Genomic DNA, 25,742 nt, shown 5'->3' with positions numbered 1-25,742 from the left:
GTTAGAAAAGGTAGACATAGATAAAAACGAAACTTCGTCTTACAATCTCAAACTTGACTACGAAAAAATAGGCAAAACACTGCAGATATATAATTGGTCTCCTTTATACTCGAATGATAGTCCTAATACTGCAGCTAATATACTAGTATCAACACTACAAAAAATCATCAATGACAACACAACCATTGTGGAAATTCCAAAAAAAGTCAGACCTATCAAACCCTGGATCACAATAGGATTAGTTAAATGTATGCGCAAACGCGATCAATTATATAAAACATACATTAAATCTCAAAACAATGATTCGCTTAAATTTGAATTTATTAATTATCGGAATATTTGTAACAAAATTATAAAAAATGCCAAAAAAACATACTTCCAAGCACTAATCCATGAAAACAAAGGCAACACAAAAAGGACATGGAAGGTTGTTAGGGAAATTTGTGGCTTATCGAAAAGTAAAACGACATGCGAGGAGCTACTGTCAATAAAAACTAATCCCAAAGACTCACTGACGGAAGTTAACTCATACTTTACATCCATAGGTAAAACTTTAGCAGACCAAACTCTTTCTAAACTTGGGACAACGCAGGATGTTCTAGCGAGTAAGATAAATTCAGACTGCAGCCCATCTAAATCGATGGCATTTATCCCAACGGAACCAACTGAAGTGCGTGACGTTATAATGAAGCTAAAATCTGAGTCTGCTCCAGGTATAGATAAAATTTCCGCCAAATTTTTAAAAACTTTTATAAACCTTTTAGTTGAACCAATAGTATTCATTTGTAATCTCAGTCTTTCCACTGGCATATTTCCAAAACAATTTAAAACCGGAATTATTTGTCCCATATACAAAAGTGGAAGTAAAGATCAACCTACAAATTACAGACCCATAGCACTATTATCAACACTTGCTAAAATACTAGAAAAAATTGTCAACAAAAGACTGGTGAGCTATTTGAATGCATCTAAATTGTTATCACCCAATCAGTATGGTTTTCGGAAGAATAGGTCCACCGAGGATGCGTTACTGGAACTTACTGGTTCCATCAGCTCTTACCTGGATAGAGGTGAGCGATGCATCGGTTTCTTTCTGGACTTGCAAAAAGCATTTGATACGGTCTCTATCCCAATTCTGTTGAAAAGACTGTATGATGCAGGTGTCAGAGGTGTCGTCCATGACTGGTTCAGGGATTACCTTACTGGCAGACAGCAATGTGTGAGAGTAAAAAGCCATAAAAGTACAGAAGAATACTGTTCATATGGTGTGCCACAAGGTAGTACGCTTGGACCTAGTCTGTTCTTGTTGTATATTGACACGTTATGTAGCCTGGATATCCCTGGAGCAGAATTGCTCATGTTTGCCGACGATACCGCGGTTATATTCCACGACAAAACTTGGGCTGGGGTGGAGGCTCTATCGGAAGCTGGACTTGCTAAAATTACATCCTGGTTGGAAAACAATCTACTAACGCTGAATACGGGCAAATCTAACTACATATGCTTTTTTAAAACTTCGGCATCATGTCCAACATCTGACTTCAAAATCAAAATACACACGTTTCCCTGTAATAGAGATTTCATAAAAAATAATAATTTCAACTTGTGCAATTGCTCATACTTAAAGCGGGTTCCAACAGTCAAATACTTAGGAGTAGTGGTTGACGAAAAACTATGCTGGGCTCCACACATCGCAGTTATTTCGGCTCGAGCAAGGAAACTAATTTACATATTTAAAAGACTAAAAATTGCTGGTGACCCTAAACTCCTAATGACAGTTTATAAAGCTCTCTGCCAGTGTATCCTCACCTACTGCATTACATCTTGGGGTGGCGCTGCCAAGACTTCCATCTTGGGGGTGGAGAGGGCCCAAAGAGCAATTATTAAGGTTATTCTGGGATTACCATTTCGCTATCCTACAACTTCATTATATGAACGAGCCGAAGTGTTGTCCGTACGGAAACTCTTCATTTTCACAAGTCTCATTAGGTTCCACAAACAAGTTGTGCCCAAACTCTCACTAGCTAACAGACGTATCCAGCGCTGCCTTGTCCCAAGAGTGGAGACAGTATTTGCTCGTAGATTCTACAATTATATTGCACCAAAACTGTATAATAAACTGCTAATAATAGACAGAAACATTACAAATATAAGTTACAACGCCTTTAAAAAATTCCTCTATAATTGGCTAAAAAATATGACATTTGATGAGACTGAAGAATTATTTATTGTAGTGATTTGATAGATATAATATAATTATAGTAAAACCGGCGCCATACTCACTCACACGCACACGCACAGGCACATGAACACGAACATGCACACGTACACACACTCATACACACACACGCTAACACACAACATGCACATTCTTTTTCACTATTGCTGATTCAGTGTTGTATTAGTTTAGATTTATCTTAAAAACTTCACTATATTTTGTTTTTTTTTTCTCCTTTCGTTTACGGTATGAAGATAATGTAACTGACAATCGGAGGAAGCCTGACTCCCATACCACAGGGAAACCTTCAATGGGGGCCAGCACAACAAACTTATGTAAACTCATACTGAATAAACGATATTTGTATTTGTATATTTGTATTTGTAATAGTAAGAATGGTGCGCAAATGAGATCTGCAAGGAGAATTAGACGAATGACGGAAAGAGAAACGATCTTTAAGATAGGAAGGTCATGTTACTAAAAGAGCCTTAAATATGGATGTGGAATGTTTAAAAAATAGGGAAAGACTGAAAAAGAGATGGATGGAAAGCGTAAAAGATAGTATGAGTAGAAAAGGAGTGAGTTAGCAAGAGATAGAAGTATTTGGCAAAAGCAACAACATACTGTGCCGACCCAATCTGAATTCTATCATTGCTAAACAGCTGAACATCGCCCATCAGTATTTTCAAGACTGCGGGCTCTGTCTATCCTGCAAGGGATTTTGGCGTGATTATATGTATGTATGAACTGGTTCACGTAAAAATTTGGTGAAAGGTAACGACAAAGAAGAAAGAAGATTATAAAAATGCGTTATAACTTCCATTTTTTAAACACAAAAGGGGCAATGAAGAGTCAAGTAAAACTGGAATCTTTGTCTTCACTTACAGCTGAGCCAATAAGATTTAATTGCTCCTTTATTATCCCGCTGATTTATGTGGATTGCTGATTTAAACGAACACAGCGCCTTTGAGCTAAGTTAAGCTTAATTCTTGTTTACAGTTAATTCCATTTTCGGCAATGCCGATACGATGGTTTTATGTTAACTGTTATTAAATGTACTTTATTTGATGATAGAGAATTGTGACTCCATATGACATAGATATATTACCTGTTAAATTGAATAATAAAATTTTAAGAACATTGCAGAGTTGAAATAGGAAATTATTGACTGACTAACTTACTGGTATATTAACGTATGCCATTAAATGTACAAAGACCGTATTAGTTATTGAGTACTTGTACTAATATTTGGATCATGTAAAAAGTTAAACCTTCATGGTTTCAATATCAATAACGAACACCCTGGCCATTGTATATTGTGTAAAGTTGTAAGTAGATTAAAAATAAGAACTACTTCTTATTCTCTTCTGTTATCTACTGTGTCATGTCTTATGTGTATCTAAGATTTTATCTAAATGAAATTAACGTACTCTCTGCTTTCACTTATTCTAATATAAAAGTTGTCTTTAATAAAGCCCCAACCGCTGAATTTAGAGATTTAAAATTAGTCATGTTTGTTTTTTATGTGGCCTGTTTAGATAATTAAAGCCGGGATGTAAAATAAAAATACTGTGTGTTGGTAAAAATAAAAAATAAATTATAATATAAAATTTAAAATATAAGAAAAACCAAACTTCAATTGCGTCTTAATACTCGTATCATCGTTGTGGATAATTAACAAAAGACGATCGTACTTCATCGATACGTAAAATAATTTTTCTCTTAGCGGCCAGTCTGTAAATTAAACAAAACAAAACATTTTTAAACAGGCATGTTCCCAAAATTCCCATGGACAAGAAAATTAAACAAGATATTTCGTTTTATGCGGGTATTTATGAGTATTATACTATGTATCAGTATTTGTACCGTTCGGGGCAGCCAGAGCTGACAGTCTCAGGAGAAAGGCCACGTTCAGCTGTATGATTTAATGATGGTATTTAAATTCAGTGACAGGTTGCTTATCCACCGCCAAAATGAAATTAATAACTAACTTAATTTCTCAAATGGTAACGCGACGAATATTATTAAAAATTTTAGCAGTATTAGCGACAGCAAATTGCATTAATTAAGAAGCGAAAAGGGACTTCTCCCGAATTAATTGCAGTTAGCAACTGTTCCCCGCGGGATCACAGCGGTGTCGGCTTATAAATTGTGTCGTGTTAGGTAGTAATCTTACTAAATACTGCTTATTAACAACTTAACCTCAGAAGTATATTAAAGTCCATCCATACCGACAAAGTTTCTATTTTCGTAACATCTTAACAGTAATAGCACTGATCCGCTCGTCCGATCTTCATGAGATTTGCTTACATATGAAGACTGTTGGCTCTGTCTATCCCGTAAGGGGTAAAGACGTGATGTGCATGTTTGTATGTATGCTTACATATAGTGTTGAATACTGAAATGGACTTTTTTGCGGGGGAGAAGCCGCGCGCGTAAGAAATTACCTACAACAGTTTTCACATCTAAATGTTAGGTACTAAAATTTTCAATGGCAGGTCAAATGAAGATAACTTTTTGACAATTTAATTTTTACGCGAGTTTATCTGCGGTAAAAAATCTAATAAATTATAATTGCAATAAGTGAAGAATAGTATAAAATAAAGTTATGGCATTAAAGAATAGGACCACTAAGTAAAAGTCGTCTAAGGGATAGGCTTATAATCTTGGGATTCTTCTTGTAGGCGATAGACTAACATCCTGTCACTTTTTGAATATCAATTGCATTATCAAGCCATACAGCTGTCATACGTGGCCTGTCAGTCTTTTCAAGGCCGTTGGCTCTGTCTACCCCGCAACGGATATAGTCGTGATAATATGTATGTATGAACCTATGTTAAACTTTATTAATACTTTTATTTTTTCCCTGCAACAAGTTGAAACAAAACCAAACTGTTAAAAAAAACACTCACCTTTTCCAACGCATTGACAACTGTACAAATATTATTCTGATATCTGTGATTATACCATATTTTCACAGAATATTAAATTCTGTGCTCTACGAATTGCAAAATGCGGCTGCAAATGTAAATTAAAATGCAGTAATTTTCAGCTGATATGTATTGTTCTCCTGAACTATCCTTAGGGGTTGCGATTGTTTCGCCATTTATATACACAAACATTAAATCACATCTTTATCTTCTACGGGGTAAACGGAGCCAACAGTCTCGAAAAGTCTAAGGCCAATTGAGATTCAACTACACAGTGACAGTGTGCTATATAACACAGCACGTAGAAATGCAATGATTACAACCTAAAAGGAAAGATAAATAGTTGGCACACACTATGTTTTTTCTACGCTACCAAACCACAGTAGAGTGCACTTGATGAATGTGCGCCTATTCCCTTAGTCGACTTCATGACATCCATGTGAAAGAGATGGAGTGGTTCTATTTTCTAATCTTGTGATTCTTCTTTTAGGCGATGGGCTAGCAACCTGTCACTACTTGAATCGCAAACCCATCATCTAGCCAAAAAGCTGAACGTGGCCTATAAGTCTTTTCAAGACTGTTGGCTCTGTTTACCCCGCAAGGGATATGGACGTGACTATATATATGTATGGTTTTATTTTCAAGTGCCGGGAACCACACGGCTCATTCATGCTGGTATTCCCACCCACAATTCTTCGATATGCATAGCCAAACCATAAGGTTGAATTTCATAAATTCAACCTTGCTAAATTTATGTCACGCCTAAAAAACCTTTTAACGTTCGCAGAGCGATGTGGGAATCGTCCGGAATACTCAAATTATAGGTACAAGTGTATTAGTTTGTAGTATTTGGGTACCATTAATCTAATCCTCTGCACGTGAATAGTTGGGGGCAAATACAATTATTTAGTTCGAATTTGAGGGAATTCGGGATGGAGATTATCGAGCTTATCTCGTTAGATAGGAGGTCGGTTTGGGATCCTGCCGCCATCATCGGTAGGTACCTTGTCACGGGGTCGTTTCGTAGAACTAAATACACTTTCATATTAGTTTTATTCAAGTTTTAATTTAGTTGAATTTCATAATTACAATTTTAATTTAAAATATTACATAGTTACTTACTTATGTAAGAATATCACAAAGAAGTGTAATTTCCAAAAATTGTTACGAAACTGGTCATTAAACGTTGGTTTTTGCGTTTGGTTTTCTGTATTTTAAATTCTAAAGATTTTTTTGTACGTTTTTAGTTTTTTGTACATATATACGCAAGGTAAAAAAAATGTATGTACATTTTTTGTAAACGACAACTAATAAAAAGAAATTGTACCTAAATCCCGCGTTATAGCTACCAAATAAAAATAAAAAATATATATTGTTTAATCCGTGTTACAGAATAACCAAAACAATATTAATACTAAAAGTATTTTGGGTAAAAATCGGATCTGATCATAAATATTATACAAAAAATATTGTTGATGCTCATCTTTCGATATTCGGATATTCGTCAATTTTTCCCAGAACACTTCAATAATATGAACCTTTTCCAATGCAGCCGCATTCTCTGCAGCGAGTTATTAAAAATATAGGCACTTTGTTGAAATTTTTATCAATAAATTGATGATAAATTTATATAACATAACTACTATTATTAAATCAAAATTTCCAAAATATTATTATGTGATGATTTCTCAACACTTTGATGTTATACCAGTTTTGGAAAAAGTTTGTATATTTATTATTTAAAGGGCCAAAATGCAACTAAATATTTCGGTTTTGACAACTTTGATGGATATTTAGGCCAATTTTATGTAAACGTCTCAAATAATATTTTTAAACCTTTCCTTTGGCCACTTTCGAAATCAAAGTATGAAACCAGTTTATAATTTCGAAAGATTTCTTTTTCTTTGATATTGGTTTCGATAAAAGAATAACATTTCTAAGGGTTATTAAATCAAAAGAAAAATGGAAATGCCGAAAAGCAGTGAGAGAGCGTCGAGTGGGCCAAAAATAAAGTGTTCGCACTCCTTTTAGGCACCTATTAACATACGCCGATTTGCACATAAATGGAATGGAATGCGTAACATATTGGCAAATTTTATATTTATCCAGTATTTGTTGTAGGTAATATTTCTCGATAGAATCTATCTATAAGATGCATGCGAAAGATTGAAAAAAAGACGCGACAAAGATTTATTTCCGAAGATCCGTCGTTAGTTAGTCGCCCTTTACGATATTCATGGGAAAGAGATGGAGTGGACCTATTCTTTTTCTATTAGTGCCGGGAACCACACGGCACTAATAAACATATAATAATAGATATTCCCAGGTTAGTCCATCGCCTAAAATAATAGTCAATTTATTAGCCTTTCGCTAAATAATTTTATTAGTCTTAAGTAAAAGTTATAAACAGTTTAGGTAAAAATTATATTAATAAATAATATTGACTTTTTCTAGTTCGTAGATTCTTCCTGATGATAAGGCGAGTATTGTATTGTGTCTACAAAAGTCTACTGTTATCGAAGGAACGTAAGTCTTTCGTAACAAGAGTGGTTGGCACTCGACCAAGTTCGCGTGTCAACGATGTTGTTAGGTGATTTTATTGTAAGACTTACTACGCTGCTGGTGGCTTCTCTCTTGTAAGAATTTGAAGGAAAATCACGCTTTTGTCATCATGTATGTACATTGTGCTGTTAACTGAACTTGTTGTATGATCACTACATTTTCGCTCAAGGTTTTGCTCCTGTGAGCATTTCCAGATTAAATACATACATAAATCGTTATCATGTAAATTGTTTTGTTTACTTGTTGTGATTTACTAAAGCCTTTTGCCTACGGCTTCATATTTGTGAGAATTTTCAGAAAAACAGACGTTTTTATTGTGTTTAACTTTTTTTATATTTATTTTTAGGAAGACTTTCAGGCTAATATTAAAAGCGAAGGTAACTTAAATAGTATGGATTAAACTTTTCCTTATTGCCAAATTAGCCTACTTTGGGATGATATCTAAGCTATTGCTACATACATACATACATATGGTCACGTCTTTATCCCTTGCGCGGTAAACAGAGCCAACAGTCTTGAAAAGACTGAATGGCCACGTTCGGCTATTTGGCTTAATGTTAGAATTGAGATTCGAATAGTAACAGGTTGCTAGCCCATCGTCTAAAACACGAATCCCAAGTTCATAAGCCTATCCCTTAGTCGCCTTTGATGACATCCATGGAAAACGAACGTCTATATCCCTTACGGGGGATATAGACGTGATTATATGTATGTATGTAAACTTCTATTATTCACACTATAGAAAAAGGTATTTCTAAAACTTACGTGTTAGGCACATTCCTCATAGCCTTATGCCTCACGAAGACGGCTACCAGAGTGCCATTCCCGACGACTCCGATAACGAAGATGAGAGCGAAGATCAGCGGCACTATGTAAGTCTCCGGTCTCTCGTAATAGGGCTGGTAGGACTCCGACGAGTTGGTGTAGGTCTCGTTGTAGTCCTCCATATTTCATATCTGAAACAAATGGTATTCGAATTAAACAAAATAAATAAATATATGCTACACAGATTGAGTTAGCCTCGATGTAAGTTCGAGACTTGTGTTATGAGATACTAAATCAACGATACTATATTTTATAATAAATACTTATATACATAAACATCCAAGACCCAGGCCAATTAGAGAAAGTTCGTTTCTCATCATGCCCTGGCCGGGATTCGAACCTGGAACCTCCGGTGTCACAGACAAGCGCACTACCGCTGCGTCACAGAGGCCGTCAAAATAAATATTTACGGGACAAATTACACAGATTGAGTAAACCTCAATGAAATACCTGGTATTAATCTTTGTGCAATTTTCTCAAAACCTGCTGTGGATAATTTTCGGTTTTTTTTTGGCAAAAATAAAAGTTCAATGTGTATGTATATACTGTCTCTCTTTGACGAAGCATCTTGCTAGCGTGTTTCTGTTTTGTTGTCAGTAGAGGCATGCTGCTCATAACAGGAGGTATTTTTTAAAATTCTATTATGTAGAATTCAATAAATTTACATTTTATCTTTCGTGCCTGGAAAAGAGGTGGTCGAATTTAGTATTGCATCAAAAAAATGTACAATTGTACAGTGGGGTAATTCAAACTTTGACCCGGTATACATTTTATCTCCCTTCTTGCCTTAACTTGTGCTTTACCAAAAATTGGGGAAAAAATAGAGATAAGTTTGTTTGTTTTTATGTTGTAATACCTTTATTTTACAGAAATTTACGAGAAATAGTATGCTAACCGATGCTATAAAAGGAATAAATCAAAAGTTTTGCTCGTCAAGATTATTTGAACTTAAAATTTCAATTTTTATGTTCGTAATTTGTTAAAAGTAAACATGATCCTATACTTTTACGTTAAACATATTCACTATTCTGGTTTAAATACTTATCAGGCTCATAAGGTGACCGTAACATTGGTGTGAATGTGTGAATGAAATAAGGTCGGCTTTTAGAGATAGTAACGTTATTACTACGCCTGAATAGAATGTACTATATGATACAAAAGCCAAGTAGGTATATTTATATGAAGATAGAAGGTCTGCTGTGTAATAACTTCTTTAGCTATATACAAGACTGTCGGTGGTCGACGGCCTAAATGCGTAAGTAATGCGTGGAGGCACAGGTTCAAATCCTAACTCGACTATGTACCAATGACTCTTTTCTGAGTTATGTACATTAGTTTGAGTGCTAACCGATGCTCTTACGGCGAGGGAAAATATAGTGAGTAAACTTGCACATTTATGAAACTGGATTTAATCCACGGGTTAGGTTCCCCTGCAGAGGTTGTGGAGGTCAGTTGGGAGTTGCGTCTTGTAAAAACCTCACTCGCTCAAAATAGGATCTTGGTCACAGGGCGCTCCTCATCAAACAAGTGAATATGTTATTGGGACTAAAGCCAGGATGTTGATATTCTTTCGTTAATATAAAACTAAATTTTAAATGTTATAAAAGAGGTCACTGACTGACTGTTATGACGTTTCCTTTTTTCACTCGTAGAGAATTTCCCAAAATTTACGATGGTTTGGAAGTGTAAAAATGTACGATCAGCCACTATTCTTTTTAAACCTAGTTTTGTCTCTGCACGTTCTTTATTTTATCCTCCCGTAAAAACCCAAGGGATATCATAAGATCGTACCGCTACAAATGATAAGAGTTAACGTCTGTTAAAGACAAGTGAAAGGTGTGGAACGTTGTACTAACATTTTATTAGCACCATTTTAGTACTATGGCGTGTTGTTTTCCTACAACTCACCGAAAACTACTGGGGCATTCAGGTAACGGAAATATTGCTAATACGAGTATAGCGAACATATTTACTTTTAAAATAGTATAAAAGAAACTAAATAATGACGTCACCGAAACTTTTAATTACAAAATCCAAAGCGCAAGAGAAAAAGCGGTGGAAGAAACTACAATGCATTTAACAGCATTTATTATGTGTCTGAAAAGCTTATAACCTTAGGATTCTCCTTACAGACGATACACTAGCAACTTGATATTAAATTAATCTCAATTTCATTATTAACCTTTGAGTAATTTCGAAAGTATTGGTTGTGTGCACCCCGTTAGCGGTAATCATTTTTTTTTCTCATAGTAAAATATGTTTCACTGTCTGTCTCGATTTTACGGCACTACTGATTAAGATGGAATTTCGTATAAATAAGTACAATAATTTTCTGTAGAGCAGACATAGAACTTATAATTTCTGGAAATTCTCAAGGAAGTTCTGGATAAAAGCTAGCTTAAAACAAAGTAATTAAACATGAAAATTTGGCCTGCCTCTAAACCAAAGCGTTACAAATGTCCCATCTACTTTTATATTAAGATTGTTTAAAAGCTTCTCCAACTCCTACTCAGTTTGTCGTTTTTAACTTACTAATGCTTTTAATTATAAAATTATTCTGTTTCAAATTGTTGAAAGTAGTACTTAGCTATAAAGTTCTTTACGCATTAGTAGATTTTTATAATTCATGAGTAGGTCTTTTAATAAACAAAATTGTTAAAATCCGCTTTGTTAGAAACAAAATGAAATTTGATAATAAATAAATTTTAATTAGTATGTCCTTTATTGAAGTTTGAATTTGAGGCAAATCAATCAGAAACATTATTTTAAAAAAACATCTTTTAAATTGTTTCAAAATGCAGATTAAAAATATTACACAATTAGATATTTGGCTTCCAATTCATATATTTGTCATGTTGTTTGTACCCCATGTAGTGTATATGCGTATGCGTATATAAGAGTGAAAAAGAAGAAGGAACTATGTCGTTATAACAGATTTTGGTCCTGCTGACCAATGATAAATGATTCATAATGAAAAGAACAATGAGCATGTCTGATAATCGATAAGCCGGTGGGTAAGCAAATCACTACGCCCATATACAATGCAGTGACAATTAACCTTGCCTTTGTCGTATCTAATCCGGGCAGCAAATCACGAACTAGTGGGATAAAAGGAAAATGGCGGGTCTGCGGTCGGAAACCAGGACTGAAGCCCCTTTGTCCCGGCGACTCGACTTTTGTTACACAATAAATAGATAAACCTTTCATTTGTTGATTCAATTACGTATTACAAACTATTATAATACGGTACTGTTTTAATATATGCAGGGATCGGGGCAAGCGGAAAGATGTAGGCTCTGCCTACTCCGATAAAAGCGTGATTCTATGAATATATGTACTATTTTAAATAAACTGGATCAGTAAACATGATCATGGGATGGGAAAAAGATTCAATTCAGAGACAGTTGAAGAAAAATGTAGGAATTGTAGCTAGAAAGATGAAGTCGCTGCCTATCCCACCGGGAAAAAAGCGTAATTTGATTAATATTTATTGATAAGGTACGAGTATAGATATCTAATTGTCTAAATACTATGAGGTACGACCTATAAGTAAATATAAATATTTACAAATATATGTATATATGAAATTTCCTTGATGCTACTCGTATTTCAGTTGACTGAAATAGTTACAGGGTTATTGAGACGCCTGAATTCATTCAAAAGGGAATAAAGAACAGCAGAGTTTGATTAAATAAATCTTAATCTCCAACAAACTCTTTCATTTATACTATTTACTTTGTTACTAGGGCACTTAGGCCTACTTACATATTTATTTATGTTCATTAAAGAAAAAATTTAAAATAGAATTTAAACTTAATAGATTTTATACTTAAGATATTAAATGGTGGACTAGCTAATTCTTTCTATCTTTGGATTTATTTATCCATCTACCGCACCATTGTACCGCATGATTTCTTTATATTCAAAAATGATCTTTGGTCTATAGTAGGATAATAAAAATATCCCCTAATATATCTATAGACAGATTACTCTGAATTTTGCGTCAACTATATACATTATATTCCTTAAGCTTGATGGAGTTTTGGAGAATGCTTTTTAGCACTAAGTTCGCCAGTCGAAGCTTTTAAGTCCAAAACTTTAAAAAAACCAGACTACACTCAGCGCCCCACGTTAAGCTTGCGATGTTCATTCCATGGAAGTAAATACGAAAGCAAATAACACAATTAAACTTGGAACTAAATTGCAATTGCAAAAACTTCCTGGAGCAAATTCCCATATATTACGTATGGATATTGTACGTAAACTTTCACAGGCCTAAGAAAACTTCCCAATCGATGACTTGAAAGCCACTATGCATAAACACTGACACACTCAAACTGAGGATCTCGGATCACTTTAACATGAGAATAGAACCCTTTTGTGCTCGTATATATTAAATTTCAAAATGTATTCCTGTAGGAATAGCTTTCAAATTCTGTTTGTGATAACGGGCATAGATATTCTTCAGTCATTGTATCCGTATTTTAACGTAAGGCTTCGCGTGAATGGAATTTAAAATGGCTTTGCAATATTACTTTGTTTTGGTGTGTTTACTTATATATGCTTTGTTCTTTTTGGCGTTTAATTCTTTGGTTTCCAAAAATATACTTGACTTCTAAAAGCCTTCATCTTATACTTATGCATATTCTCATAGTGTAATATCTATAAACAAAATTAACAAAGGAAAATCTGTTAATACGGCACAGGTTGATTATTTAGAAATCTCCTCGTGTAATTTACCTGACTTACCTACTGCGGATGTGTTTCAGAACACGTCTGGGTTCCATCACAGGTAGGACGAATTAATCATTTTTATCTACAACAAGTTGAAAACTAAAAAAGCATCTACTAGTCAACCTTTTGAAAATTACAAATAGATTTAACGGAAGTATTAATTTGAGATCGAGTTAAAGAACAATCACAAAAGTTATGTATTGTACTCGAGGATTGAATCTTATACCCAGTAGGCAAAACCTTTACCACTAGGTCATCAGGGATGTGTATCGGGTGAGACATCCATTCAAAATAAATCAATATAGCTAATTGATTCACGTATATAGGTTAAAAAACTTTTTCAATTTCACTTTGGTTGTTTGAGAAAAGTTTCGTAAGCTGAAAACAAAAACATTTTTATCCTGTGTTTATGAAAATGCAACTTTGGTAACTGCTTAAGATTTTCAAGGTATTGTTGTGAAATATGCTTACATACTTGTATAGAAATTGAGAAGTAATTTTTTTTTTAGTTTTTTTTAATTGATGCATTGGTCCCACATACAGATCTAATGTCTGCCGGCAAACTGTTCAGTAAGTAGGGCAAGCGTTTTTTTAATGTTCTATCGCCATAGTAATTACTTACCCTAGGTACCTTCAGCTTGTCCGCAGTCACAGACCTAGTACCGTGACCATGACTAGTGACGTAATAGAACAAAACATTAGGAACATGACGATTTAAAACGTGTTAATATAACTCGTATGCAGAATTGTTATACGCGGAAAGAGGCGCGATTTTATATATAAAATATATAAAATCGCGCCTAAACGCGTTAACATACACTAGGTGTGTATGCATATAGTACAACTTCATAGTAAAGGATGTTCGTCGGAAACTAACCATCAATCTTGCAGAGCCTATCGTGTAAAGCGGTTCGCGACACCTGTTCGATTACATGAGGATTGAGTATTTAAAATGGGGCTTCATCGTGTTTCGTACATATATGCTTTCCTGTATAGTACATAAATTATTTATTTCATATGATATAAACAAATCTCTCTTGGAGTGGCAGAGATCAATCTTTCTACTTGCAATGATACTTGAATACTTATTTCGCTTCATCGATATTTATAACTCGTACTCTTCATACAATCTCGTAGGTTTAACTCTCCGCTAAGAAATTCGAGATTTTATTGAAAAATATTATTGTTACATATTAAGTTTCTTAATTCATGTAAAGTTAGTTTGTTTGTAAATACTTTATAGTACATAACAATGTTTTTGTAATACGTAATATGACATAAAAATGCGGACGGCGGACTCATACCTATGAGGGATTCCTTCTGACTGAAAGAATCATACCTAGGAAAGATCTACGCTTAGCTACAGCTAGGTACAACGGTAAAAACTTCTTTAAAAAAAGGACATAAGTAAGTAAGTGTTGTTGTAAGTTAGTGTTGATTATCTACGACTAAACCATCATTTTTCCTAAAAGGCTAGTTGAGTTGTCCCACGTGATGTGTTAAAATTATTTAATGGATGCTTAATGGAAATCAAAGAATAAATGCTCAAAATAGGAAACACATATATTGTTAAGTAGTTCTAAATAAACTACCAAGGGGTCCTAACTTAAACGGTAATTTTTTTAGTTGTTTAGGAATTTGACATTTTTTTATTAGGTAGATTTATTATTAGAATAGTGATTATAGTAAAAGTCACAATAAGGTGTATATTGAAAATAAGTATTTAATTTATTAAATCGATAATCAGGACATTAGTGGATTCAATACTTTATCCATTTGCCGATACGTTCTGCATAGAACTACTCACATGTGTATGAAATGAAGGATTCTTTCCTATTGTGACCAAAATCGGAAAGATTTATGGAAATATTTTCACCATTGTCGATAGTATTATCCTCTCGTTGTATACCAGAGGCTAAAAGATTTTCCAAATGTTAGCTTATGTGGATAAAGTTTGAGTTACATCGAGTTAACACGGGTACGGTCGCCATTAAGATATTATATATAGATTATAATTATAAGTAGGGAAGTATACTTAGTAAAACTTTTTCTCTTATTAACCACTAGCTTTCCCCCGCGACTCCGTCCGCGCGGATGTCGGTCTTCGCGTAGATGGTTTATTTCTCCATTTTATTTTCAGTCCGGTCAATTTAGACCAAAAAATAGGAATGAAGCTACATTAATTCCCATCAAGCTGAAAATGAGTATAATTGTTTAAAACACAATCAAAAGCATTATTTCAAAATTCCCCATGATTCCGGTTTAAGGAAAAAAATTACCCAAGGTCAAAGGTAAGAAAATGGGATTTTCACGATTTTCTTAAAAACGGATTACGGATTACGGATTTATAGGAAAATTACCTCAGACATAGATTGTAGATCATAAAGATATCTATAAAAAGGAATCATTATTTTTTTCAATAAAGCTACCGTTTCTGAGATATAACGATGCAAAAAGTTGCAAGCGTCATAATATGCATAAGCACGTCTCGTATATACTCTATGTAGCAGTAATATAAGTAAAAATATTGTTCTATCGGTAATTTTAACTTGAATTCAAAATATTAAATATACATAAGTATAATGAAACCCAGTCCCTTCATTTATACTGTAGTGAAACCTTGAGACAACATCTGTCTCTCTGTTTAATTGTGTACGTGGCTAGGGTCGTATAGCTGCTTTATCTCAGAATGCTCAACACATGAAATACCGTTAGTCTTTAATAATAGTAGTCCTTGCGGGGATACCGTTGTCGGTTATGGACACCACGGCCTCTCATGCCCTAGGAGTGCCGGCCGTTTAGGGCGCCATGCCGCCCTAAATGATAAAATCCTCCGTGCTCTTGCCACCATCCATGTTCCAGCCGTTCTAGAACCAAACGGTCTGGCTCGGGATGATGCCAAGAGACCGGATGGTATGACTTTGGTACCCTGGAGATTGGGGCGGCCTTTGGTGTGGGATGCTACTTGTGTCGACACACTTGCGCCTTCTCATCTTCAGGTTACTAAATCTAAGGCCGTTCTGCTTCAAATGAGGCAAAAAACCTCGAAAAGGCGCAAATATGTAGTTATCGGTAATATCTATACTTTTGAACCTTTTGGGGTAGAAACTCTGGGACCGGGGGGCCTATCTGCCCATCAGCTTTTCCGACAATTGTCGAAAAAGCTAATTGAGGTATCTCTTGACCGGAGGGCTGGAAATTATCTGGCTCAGAGAATCAGCATTGCCATTCGAATTAGCAATGCTGCCAGCCTTCTGGGCACATTCCCGCATGTTGATGCTATGCAAGGACTGTACAATTTATAAATTAAATTTTAGTTTGTAGTCATCTTTTTTCTTTCTTTTTATAAGTAGTTTTAGTTTTAATTTGATTATTGCATTGAATTTGATAATTGTAATCTCTATTATTGTCCTAAGATGATTTTCTTCACTTAGGGTTATTCTATTTTTTTTTAATAATAAATGCGAAAGTTAGTCTTGAGTGCCACTGCGTAGTGAAAACACGTGTTTATTTTAACCTATTTCAGACATTTTCAAGTTTAATAATAAAAATGTTAAAAAAAACGCGCTAATAGTACACTACCTCAGAGGTGGCAAGGAAACGGATGTATATTATGACGCTTGCAACTTTTTGCATCGTAATATCACAGAAACGGTAGCTTTGTTGAAAAAAATTATTGATACCTTTTTTATAGATAACTTTATGATCTACAATTCATGTCTGAGGTAATTTTCCGATTTGAAAAACTTACCGTTTTAAAGAAAATTGCGATACACCCATTTTTTACCTTTGACCGTGAGTAAATTTGTTTCCTTAAACCGGAATCTTGGGGAATTTTGAAATAATGCTTTTGATTGTGTTTTAAATAATTATACTCATTTTCAGCTTGATGGGAATTAATGTAGCTATGTAGTATTTTTTTCATAGTAATTAGTAGCGGCCTGCTTGTGCAGCAAACGGTTCAAGCCAAAGCCGACTTTCGGCGCTACAGGTTATGGCGCTAAATCCACTGCGGGTAACGCAACGTGTGTTCGCGGTTCTACAGAACAACGTCTATGGATAAACTGAAAAATAAAGATTTTTTTTCTTCGTATTTTTTCGGGATAAAAAGTATCCTATTTTACGCCCAGGATAATAAGGTATAATTATACCAAGTTTCATCAAAATCGAACCGTTAGTTTTCACGTGATGCCTGAACATACAGACAGACAGACAAAAATTTTTTTAATCACATTTTTGTGTTTGGTATCGATCCAGTAACACCCCCTGCTATTTATTTTTTCAATATTTTCAATGTACAGAATTGACCTTTCTACAGATTTATTATATGTATAGATGCACAAAATTGTGCAGATTTTTTAATATTTTCAAATTGGGAAGAAAAATCTCAAGTAAATACACGGACCAATAATACAAAGTCAGTTTGATACATACATACTCTCACGTCTGTATCCCTAGCGGGGTAGACAGAGCCAGCATTCTTAAAAACACTGATGGGCCACGTTCAGCTTATTGGCTTATTAAAAATTTTCCGTTTGATCCAAAACTAATTTGTCGATACTATATTGAATATCAACATAGCTTTTAACTAGGCTTCACGCCCGTGAGTATTTTCTATATTTTCTTACTGATAAAAGGTAGCAAATTTTACTTCTAAATGTTTCGTCAGTGTCTGTCCCATTTTTTTTTAAATACAGTCGGCTCTCTGTATTGTTTTTATTTTTTTTAGTGACAGAAAACAAAAATACAAATTTCTCTTTACATATCAAGCCTCATGACCACAAAGGAGTTACTTATATCAAATCCACGCATTGCAGTTTAACACAAAAATTTCATTATCCAATATTAAATTTCAGACTCAAGCGACGTTATTAAAATATCCAATTTAATGTAAATACAGCTCGAGAATGCGAACTTTGTTCGTTCCAAATTTAAAAAGTACAGAAGTTGAATGTGTTATTTTTATTGTTTTTTTTTAATTGTATATATAAAGTGTTACCGAGCAAAAAATAATGAATGTATTATTTTTTTTCTTACTTTTAAATTTAAATATGAATAACCAATATTTTTTTTTATATTAACGTAGTATTTATGTATGTATGTGTGTATTCATATACATCTTTTTCATACAATTTCAAATCTACCACAGACGCTATAGAATGATAATTCTGCAGCCACATTTTTGTGACTTCTGTGAATAAACCTAATTTCAAATTCAAATGATGCCGTTTTAATAAACGCGTGTGTGGCGAAATTTTGAGGCACGAATTTTGAATGGACATTTCATATTCATACATTTTGACATACATTGTTTGTATTCATAAGTTGGTTACCTTATTTAACTTCTATTTATTAGCACAGTTGAATTAAGCCATTTTTTCATCTCGTGAAGTTGTAGGAGACGACTAAAGGGTAAACACAAACAACTCAACTCAAGTTGCTTGACTGAATGCAGTCATTCAGTCAAGCAGTTTGTTTATATGTATAATCACATATTTTATTATTACTACACAGTTAAAAAATTTATAAGTCAATTAGAAACAAATTTCAGTAATTCGTCAAGAAACTCTTTAATCTTTAAACTTTTTAATCTGTGGCGTCATCTCTAACGTCACACGCCAACAACCAATCACAGCGAAGAATTCTACAATAGCAACGAAGAGACTATATCGCGCAAGAATGGATTGGAGCATATACAATCTCCGACTCGCGGTTCATCACGTCGATATTTCTTGCAGGGACAGAGTCAGCAGTCTTGAAAAGACTATAAAGGCCGCGTTCAGTTATATGGCTTAATGATTGAATTGATATTCAAATAGTTGCAGTCAACGCCCAAGTTTATTAGCCTTTTCCTCCGTCGCCTTTTACGGCATCCATGGGATAGATGGTCCAATTCCAAAGTGCTGAGAATCACCCGGCACTTCTCTTTTTCTGGTAAAAATATTAAATAACCCTACCTTTGCAGTCCGGTAAAATGATGAAAACATTAAGAAGCTTTGATTTTATTGAAGCATTAATCATAACTAGACTATTCTGGTGATGTGGAAATCGGAAACGGATATGGCTATTGTTCGACCTGTCACGAGGGATGATTGAAGACAAGCAAATGTGACGTCATCGCCGACTTGCGAACAATGGCAAAGTAAATCTTCGATAATCGATACGAACATTTTCGATTAATTCTTAATTTATAATAAAATTGCTACATCATAAATAGCTTTTATCTCTGTTGGGTTGAAAGTGATTTCTTTATTTTTTACCACTTGTCACGACTGTTAATACGAACTTCGATAATTCGAATACATTTTCGAATTATCGGTTTAAAAAGTTGTAACAAATTATTCCTCTACCGTATTTGGAAAATATATAAATAAAGAAATAATTCTAATATGTATTATCAAATAATGTTATAGTAGATTTGTTTTTTTTTTATATTTTAGTTTTTCCAAGTTTCCAATCCCATCTTATAGTAAAAGTAAAAATTAAGTTATTTGTTTGTGTTTTTTGTTGGTGGTGTTTTAATTCGAAGCTTTTTAGGTGGTGCTAATTTTGTCGCTTTTTTGTAGATGGCGTTAAATTCGCCGCTTTTTGAAGATGGCGTTATATATGCGCCGTTGTACATAATTCTTTTAAATCCAATGACTGTTTGTCAATTTGTTATATTGTTTTTTATGTGCGATAAAGACAATATTGATCCACTCAGTTGACTTGTACAAAACACTCCATACTTTAAATTAGTCATTTAATTATAACAAATTATGTTATGAAGTTAAATAAATAAAGTACATAAAAGTTGTAGTTCAAAACAAGATTAACACTTCATACGGAGCTCAAAAAACCGTGACATTAAAGATATATCGAAGTGTTTGATTCATTCAAGCGAATATAGTTTCGCGGCATCTGTCGGCTCAGAGTCTTGTCATTCGAAGGTCGCAGTGGCGCAGACTCCATAGATTTAAAGCTGATTGGACAAAGTTAAGTGGTTGCTACGTCTTAAGAAGAAAATAAAATGTCGCTCACTGTGAAGATTATGTTTGTTTTCCCACATATTTGGACCTTTTTAAATTATGTTTTACATGTTTGTTATGTTTGAATGAGTAAGCAACAAGAGTATATTTATACTTTCTTCTTTTTTCTTTAATCACGTCTTTATCTGTGACGGTCTTTCAGAGAACCAATAGTCCTGGAAGGATTGGCAGGCCACGTTCAACTGTTTGGCTTAGTAATAGAATTGAGATTCAAATAGTGACAGGTTGCTAGCCCATCGCCTAAATGAAGAATCCCAAGTTTATAAGTTTATCCCTTAGTCGCCTTTTACGCTATCCATGGAAACGAGATGGAGTGGTTCTTTTTATTGATGCCGGGAACCACACGGCACATACATACTAATAAATATTCGCATTTACAATACGAGTATGAGTAAGAAGCAAGATTGTAAGGAACATGATATTATGCAATAAACTGGATAACTTGATTGCATCTACTCGTATTCTCGTAGGCCTGCTACGAATAATCGTAGCACATATAGCTACGGCGTAGCAGGCTACGATAGTTACAACAACTTGATTAACTTGGCCTTGGAAACACAAGGATTCGAAAAATCTTGTAAAAATTTTTTCCCACAGGAATTTCGGGAAATTATCCCTTAGTGCATACCAAGAGCATTAATGGAACCTGCACGCTGCAAATTTCAAGTTTCTAGACCCAACGGTTTGGGCTGTGCGTTGTCCGTCAATCAGGCAGTAAGTCACTCAGTAACGGAAGAGTTTAATATTATGTCACCGGAAAAATACAAGAACCGCAAGTTTATAAATTTCCAAGGTAGTTTATAAACCTAAAAGAAAGTTTATATAGCGTCACCACTTGTCAAGTTCAAAAAGTTTTTTGTCCGAATTCCATTTCAATATTATTATTTTTTTTTCGAGATACGAATACATTGATACAAACAAGCACAGATTTAATATAACTTATCATTTGAAAATTTCAGTCTTTCCTAAGTTGAATTTCCAAAATTGTAATTCTCGAGATGTTGTACCAATAACGATTCTGGGGCACGATTTGTATTCAACGCTCAAAGGGTGTTTTGTCTTATTTGGGTATGTTCGAATAGATTTCACTAGTCTTTATTGAAATTTATACGACATACACGAGTGTTGGAACTGGAATCTGATGAGTATCTTGTAGATACATAATAATAAAATTATTCGATTATTTGTGTTCCAGTGACAAGTCAGGTCAAGACTAGTACCTTTTTTATCCTTTTTACGGACAACCCCCCGGGTCTTCACCCGGGAGAGTGTGGGACTCCTGGCACCTAGTGTACCAGCCTACCCACTAAAACCCCTCCGTTCGCCCTTCTTGCCATTTTGAGGGCATCATGGGATCGCAGGCATTTCACCACGATACCCTCTGGCTGCCCGGCGCTTCTGTGCCGGGAATCTGGTCAAGACTAGTACCTAACCACTGAGCTTGCTTAAAAGATTGATGAATGTGAATGAAACAAAGGAAATATGCAAGGGTCGTCATAATTTCAAAGATGTAGTTACTATGTGGAAAGTGAAACGAGTCTGACACATGTGATGTCTGATCAGACATACGTGCTGTCGTACGGCACACATTTCGTCTTACGAGACAAGTGATGACTTGCGTGACAATTATTTTCTAACGAGACACGTGAAATCTGACACGTTTTTTAATCTGATGTTTAATGTCGAACCGAGACACGTGATGTCTTATGAGACTGTGTTCTTAATTATTTTAAGTGCCGAAAACCACTAGCCTTTGCTTCATACTCTTATTGCAGGCTGTATTACATATTATAGTTGGTTGTTACTGTAGCATGATATGCTTCTAAGTGTTCTTTATCTTGTAACCCGAAACGTAGGTAAAGATTACCCCCTATCATCGTTGAAGAGACAACATTTGGCATAGTGCCATGGATCTAATTATGTACTGGGAGTGATGGGATTAAATGCTATTCAACACGAAAGTTCAAAGTTGAAAAAAACTGTACTGTTAATATGGATGTGTGTTTGTTGGTTTTATAATCATCATTTTTTATTTTGTTTTTTTATTACTCTATAGCCGTGTGGGTCCCGATATTTAAAAATAAGACCACTATATCCCCTTCCCGTAGATGTCGTATAAGGCGATTAATGGAAAGGCTGACAAACTTGGGATTTTTCTTATAGGCGATGCGCTAGCGACCTGTCAATATTTAAGTGACAATTCCATCATTAAATTACACAGCGGAATATGGCCTTTCAGTATTTTCTAAACTGTTTGCTGTTTGCTTTGTACCCCGTAAGGGATGAAGACGTGAACAGAACTTGCGTTGCACCAACGCTATGGTCATAGTGTTGGTGCAACCCAGATTCTGTTCCCGACAATTTATTCCAGACAGCAACAGGTTCATACAAAAGCTGTTTGTGGTCAAAGGAATCCCACTCAATTAAGTTTGCTCTTTAAGAGAGAGAAATAACATTTTGCCTCAACACAGAACAATCTTGAAGTTCCGGTAAAACTAGAATCATGAAATACCAAGAACAGCCCGGCCATTTCAGACTAAAACGGTAAATTTAATTTCTTGATTTATTATAATTTAAATTGAGTTTACTTCTACGAGTTAGAAGCTACATTGTTATAGAGAAATATGAAGATACAATTATTTGTTTCAATTTCATTTACGTTTTATAAATTTTAGTGTGACAATGATGCAAAAAACAAAGTATGTACAATATAAATCGGAATAAAATTTAGACGTTGATATTGCGATTATTTAAAATTAAATAGATAAAATGTACCGTGTGATGGTACTTCAGAATCAGACCATTGCATATTTTTCTTTGTATAAAAAGCGACTAAGAGAAATGCTCATAAATTTGCTATTCATTTTGTAGGCGATGGGCTAGCAACTTGTCACTTATTATTTGAATCTCAATTCCAGGGGTAAGCCATACAGCGTGGACTTTCCGTTCCGGTCTTATCAAGACTGTTTTTGCTAAATTGTTTGCTCTGTCTACCCCGCAAGGGACATGATTATGATAAACGTGGTTAGTTGCTGAACTGTTTTTTGTTAAGAGAGAGTTTTATAATACAAAAGTAAGTTTCTTGGCCTTACGTCCTAACCTAACCTAACTCGTATTTCGGTCCATTTCTCGTCTTATTATAATTGGATTTTTACTTCTTAATCATGTTAATTCCGATTGGACCCCAGAAGCATGTCCGGCTTCCCAAATGGCCCCGATACTGGTTAATAGTCAATAGAAACTCGTATTACAATTCATGGAATCCCAAATAAGTCGTTATTTCGAATTCCTGTGAACAATTAGTATTCTCGATGAACGGGGCCCCAAGTCCCTAAGTGAGGTATCGAATTCGTAAATATGGAAAAGCCTTGCCTGTTATTAGTTTAATTATTAGTAATAATAAAGATTTTCTTTTTTAGGACCAAATTTCGAATGTTTTAAAAAAGGCAAATGTGAGGAGTACCCGCTATCGTCCAGTATGCATAAAAAGAGTAATAAGTGTGGAGGAAGCCGGAGAGGTGTGTAAGGATCGTTGTAAATGGAAATCCATAGTCTCTGCCTACTCCAATGGGAGACAGCCGTGAATTGGTATGTACACATACATACCAATGTATTAATGTATTTTTACTATATATTGTAACAAACTGTATGTTTGCGATTGCTCGAAAAAGTATTTTTTGAGTTTAATCAAGAATTCACACATTGATTAAAAACACCGTGTTGCCCAGATTCAAATCTCAACAATTATATTTTATATATCAACTGGATAGTGACCGTGATCTAATATGAATTAGGTTTCCCTGCAAAACGTGCGGAGGTCAGAGAGGAATGGCTTCGTGTAAACATCTGACTTGCCCAATTCAAGATCGTTGTCACTTGTTATACCAGGCTTCCCTTCAGAGTGATGATGACGTTATCGGAACTAAAGCCGTTGATAAAAAAGTGTGTGGTCAGACTATTTGCAATCACAGTGTGATAACGAAGAGGAACTTTAAGTATGTAGGCCATTTTGGTCAAACTAAAAACGCAAGCTGTAACGGCACGAGCCTAAAATAAAAAATAAATAAATAATACGGGACAAAATAAACAGATTGAGTTAGCTTCGAAGTAAGTTCGAAACTTGTGTTACGAGATACTAACTTAACGATACTATATTCTATAATAAATATATCCCAGACCCAGGCCAATTAGAAAAAGTTCTTTTCTCATCATGCCCTGGCCGGGATTCGAACCCCGCTGCGCCACAGAGGCATATAATTTTGTAGATAAAATAATGATTACATTTACCAGACATAAGTCTCCCATTGAATTATGAATAGACACTTATCTCCAATTCCGTTAATGTGCCACTAACGCGCACAACCTGCCACGTACATTAAACGCGCATAACATGTTTATCGCCCCCGTTCCGTCTGCGGTTGGACGATAAAAAACATCCCTGTTATGATTCCATTTTGTTTCAACCGTTTAGAACGGGGATCGTAATGTTAATTTCATGGGTGTGCCTGTACAAATATTTTTCCTGAAATCATTTGGCTGAAATAAAAAAGTTATGTAAAATTTTCGGGGAAAATCGTTTTTTGTGACAACGAAAATCGGTAGATAAATCCCGTCCAGATTATTTAGTTTTGACATGTGAATAGAAATATTTTTTATTCAAAAGACACATATCATGAAAAGTTTAACGGTTGAATGCTTACATAAAGTCCAACCATTTTAAAACTTTAATTAAATACTAGCGACCCGCCCCGGTTTTGCACGGGTAGTTTTATACACATAAACCTTCCTCTAGAATCATTTTATCTATTAAAAAAAAACTGCATCCAAATCCGTTGTGTACTTTTAAAGATCTAAGCATGCATACAGCCATAGGGACAGAAGCAGACGACGACGCAGACGCAGCGAACTAGTTTATTAAGTAAGCCAGTCCTTTACATTCCTATAACTCACAGGAAAAACCTGTATCTATTCCATAGTCTCAAAAATACTCTGTTCTACATACATACATACGGTCACGTCTATAACCCTTGCGGGGTAGACAGAGCCAACAGTTTTGAAAAGACTGAAAGGCCACGTTCAGCTGTTTGGCTTAATGATTGAATTGAGATTCAAATAGTGACAGGTTGCTAGCCCATCGCCTAAAAGAAGAATCCCAAGTTTGTAAGCCTATCCCTTAGTTGCCTTTTACGACATCCATGGGAAAGAGATGGAGTGTTCCTATTCTTTTTTTGTATTGGTGCCGAGAACCACACGGCAAATAAATAATACTCTGTTCTATAGTCTCAAAAACACTCGAAGGCCATGGTATATAAACTTGGTATTCTTCGAAAAGGCGATGGGCTACCAACTTATCACTACTGAATCTCAATTCCGCCACTAAGACGTCCATGGGAACATTATATCGCGACCGCAAAATAACGACCAATGAACTTAACAACTTGTAAG

At 34.9% G+C, this 25,742-nt stretch overlaps 1 protein-coding gene across 1 annotated transcript in view; it reads right to left on the bottom strand.

Moving 5' to 3' along the window:
- Positions 1-25,742, bottom strand: part of LOC106134331 (neuropeptide CCHamide-1 receptor) — a 117,493-nt gene that overhangs the window by 50,539 nt on the left and 41,212 nt on the right. Inside the window, exon 2 of the mRNA XM_013334350.2 lies at positions 8,476-8,666. Coding sequence (XP_013189804.2) covers positions 8,476-8,657 — 182 coding nt within the window. The 5' untranslated portion in view covers positions 8,658-8,666. The remainder of the gene's footprint in view (positions 1-8,475; positions 8,667-25,742) is intronic.

Source organism: Amyelois transitella, chromosome 17 (assembly GCF_032362555.1).
Source record: "Amyelois transitella isolate CPQ chromosome 17, ilAmyTran1.1, whole genome shotgun sequence".
Classification (NCBI taxonomy): domain Eukaryota; kingdom Metazoa; phylum Arthropoda; class Insecta; order Lepidoptera; family Pyralidae; genus Amyelois; species Amyelois transitella.
Note: the sequence above shows the minus strand (reverse complement) of the source record. Positions and strands in the feature narration are given on the sequence as shown.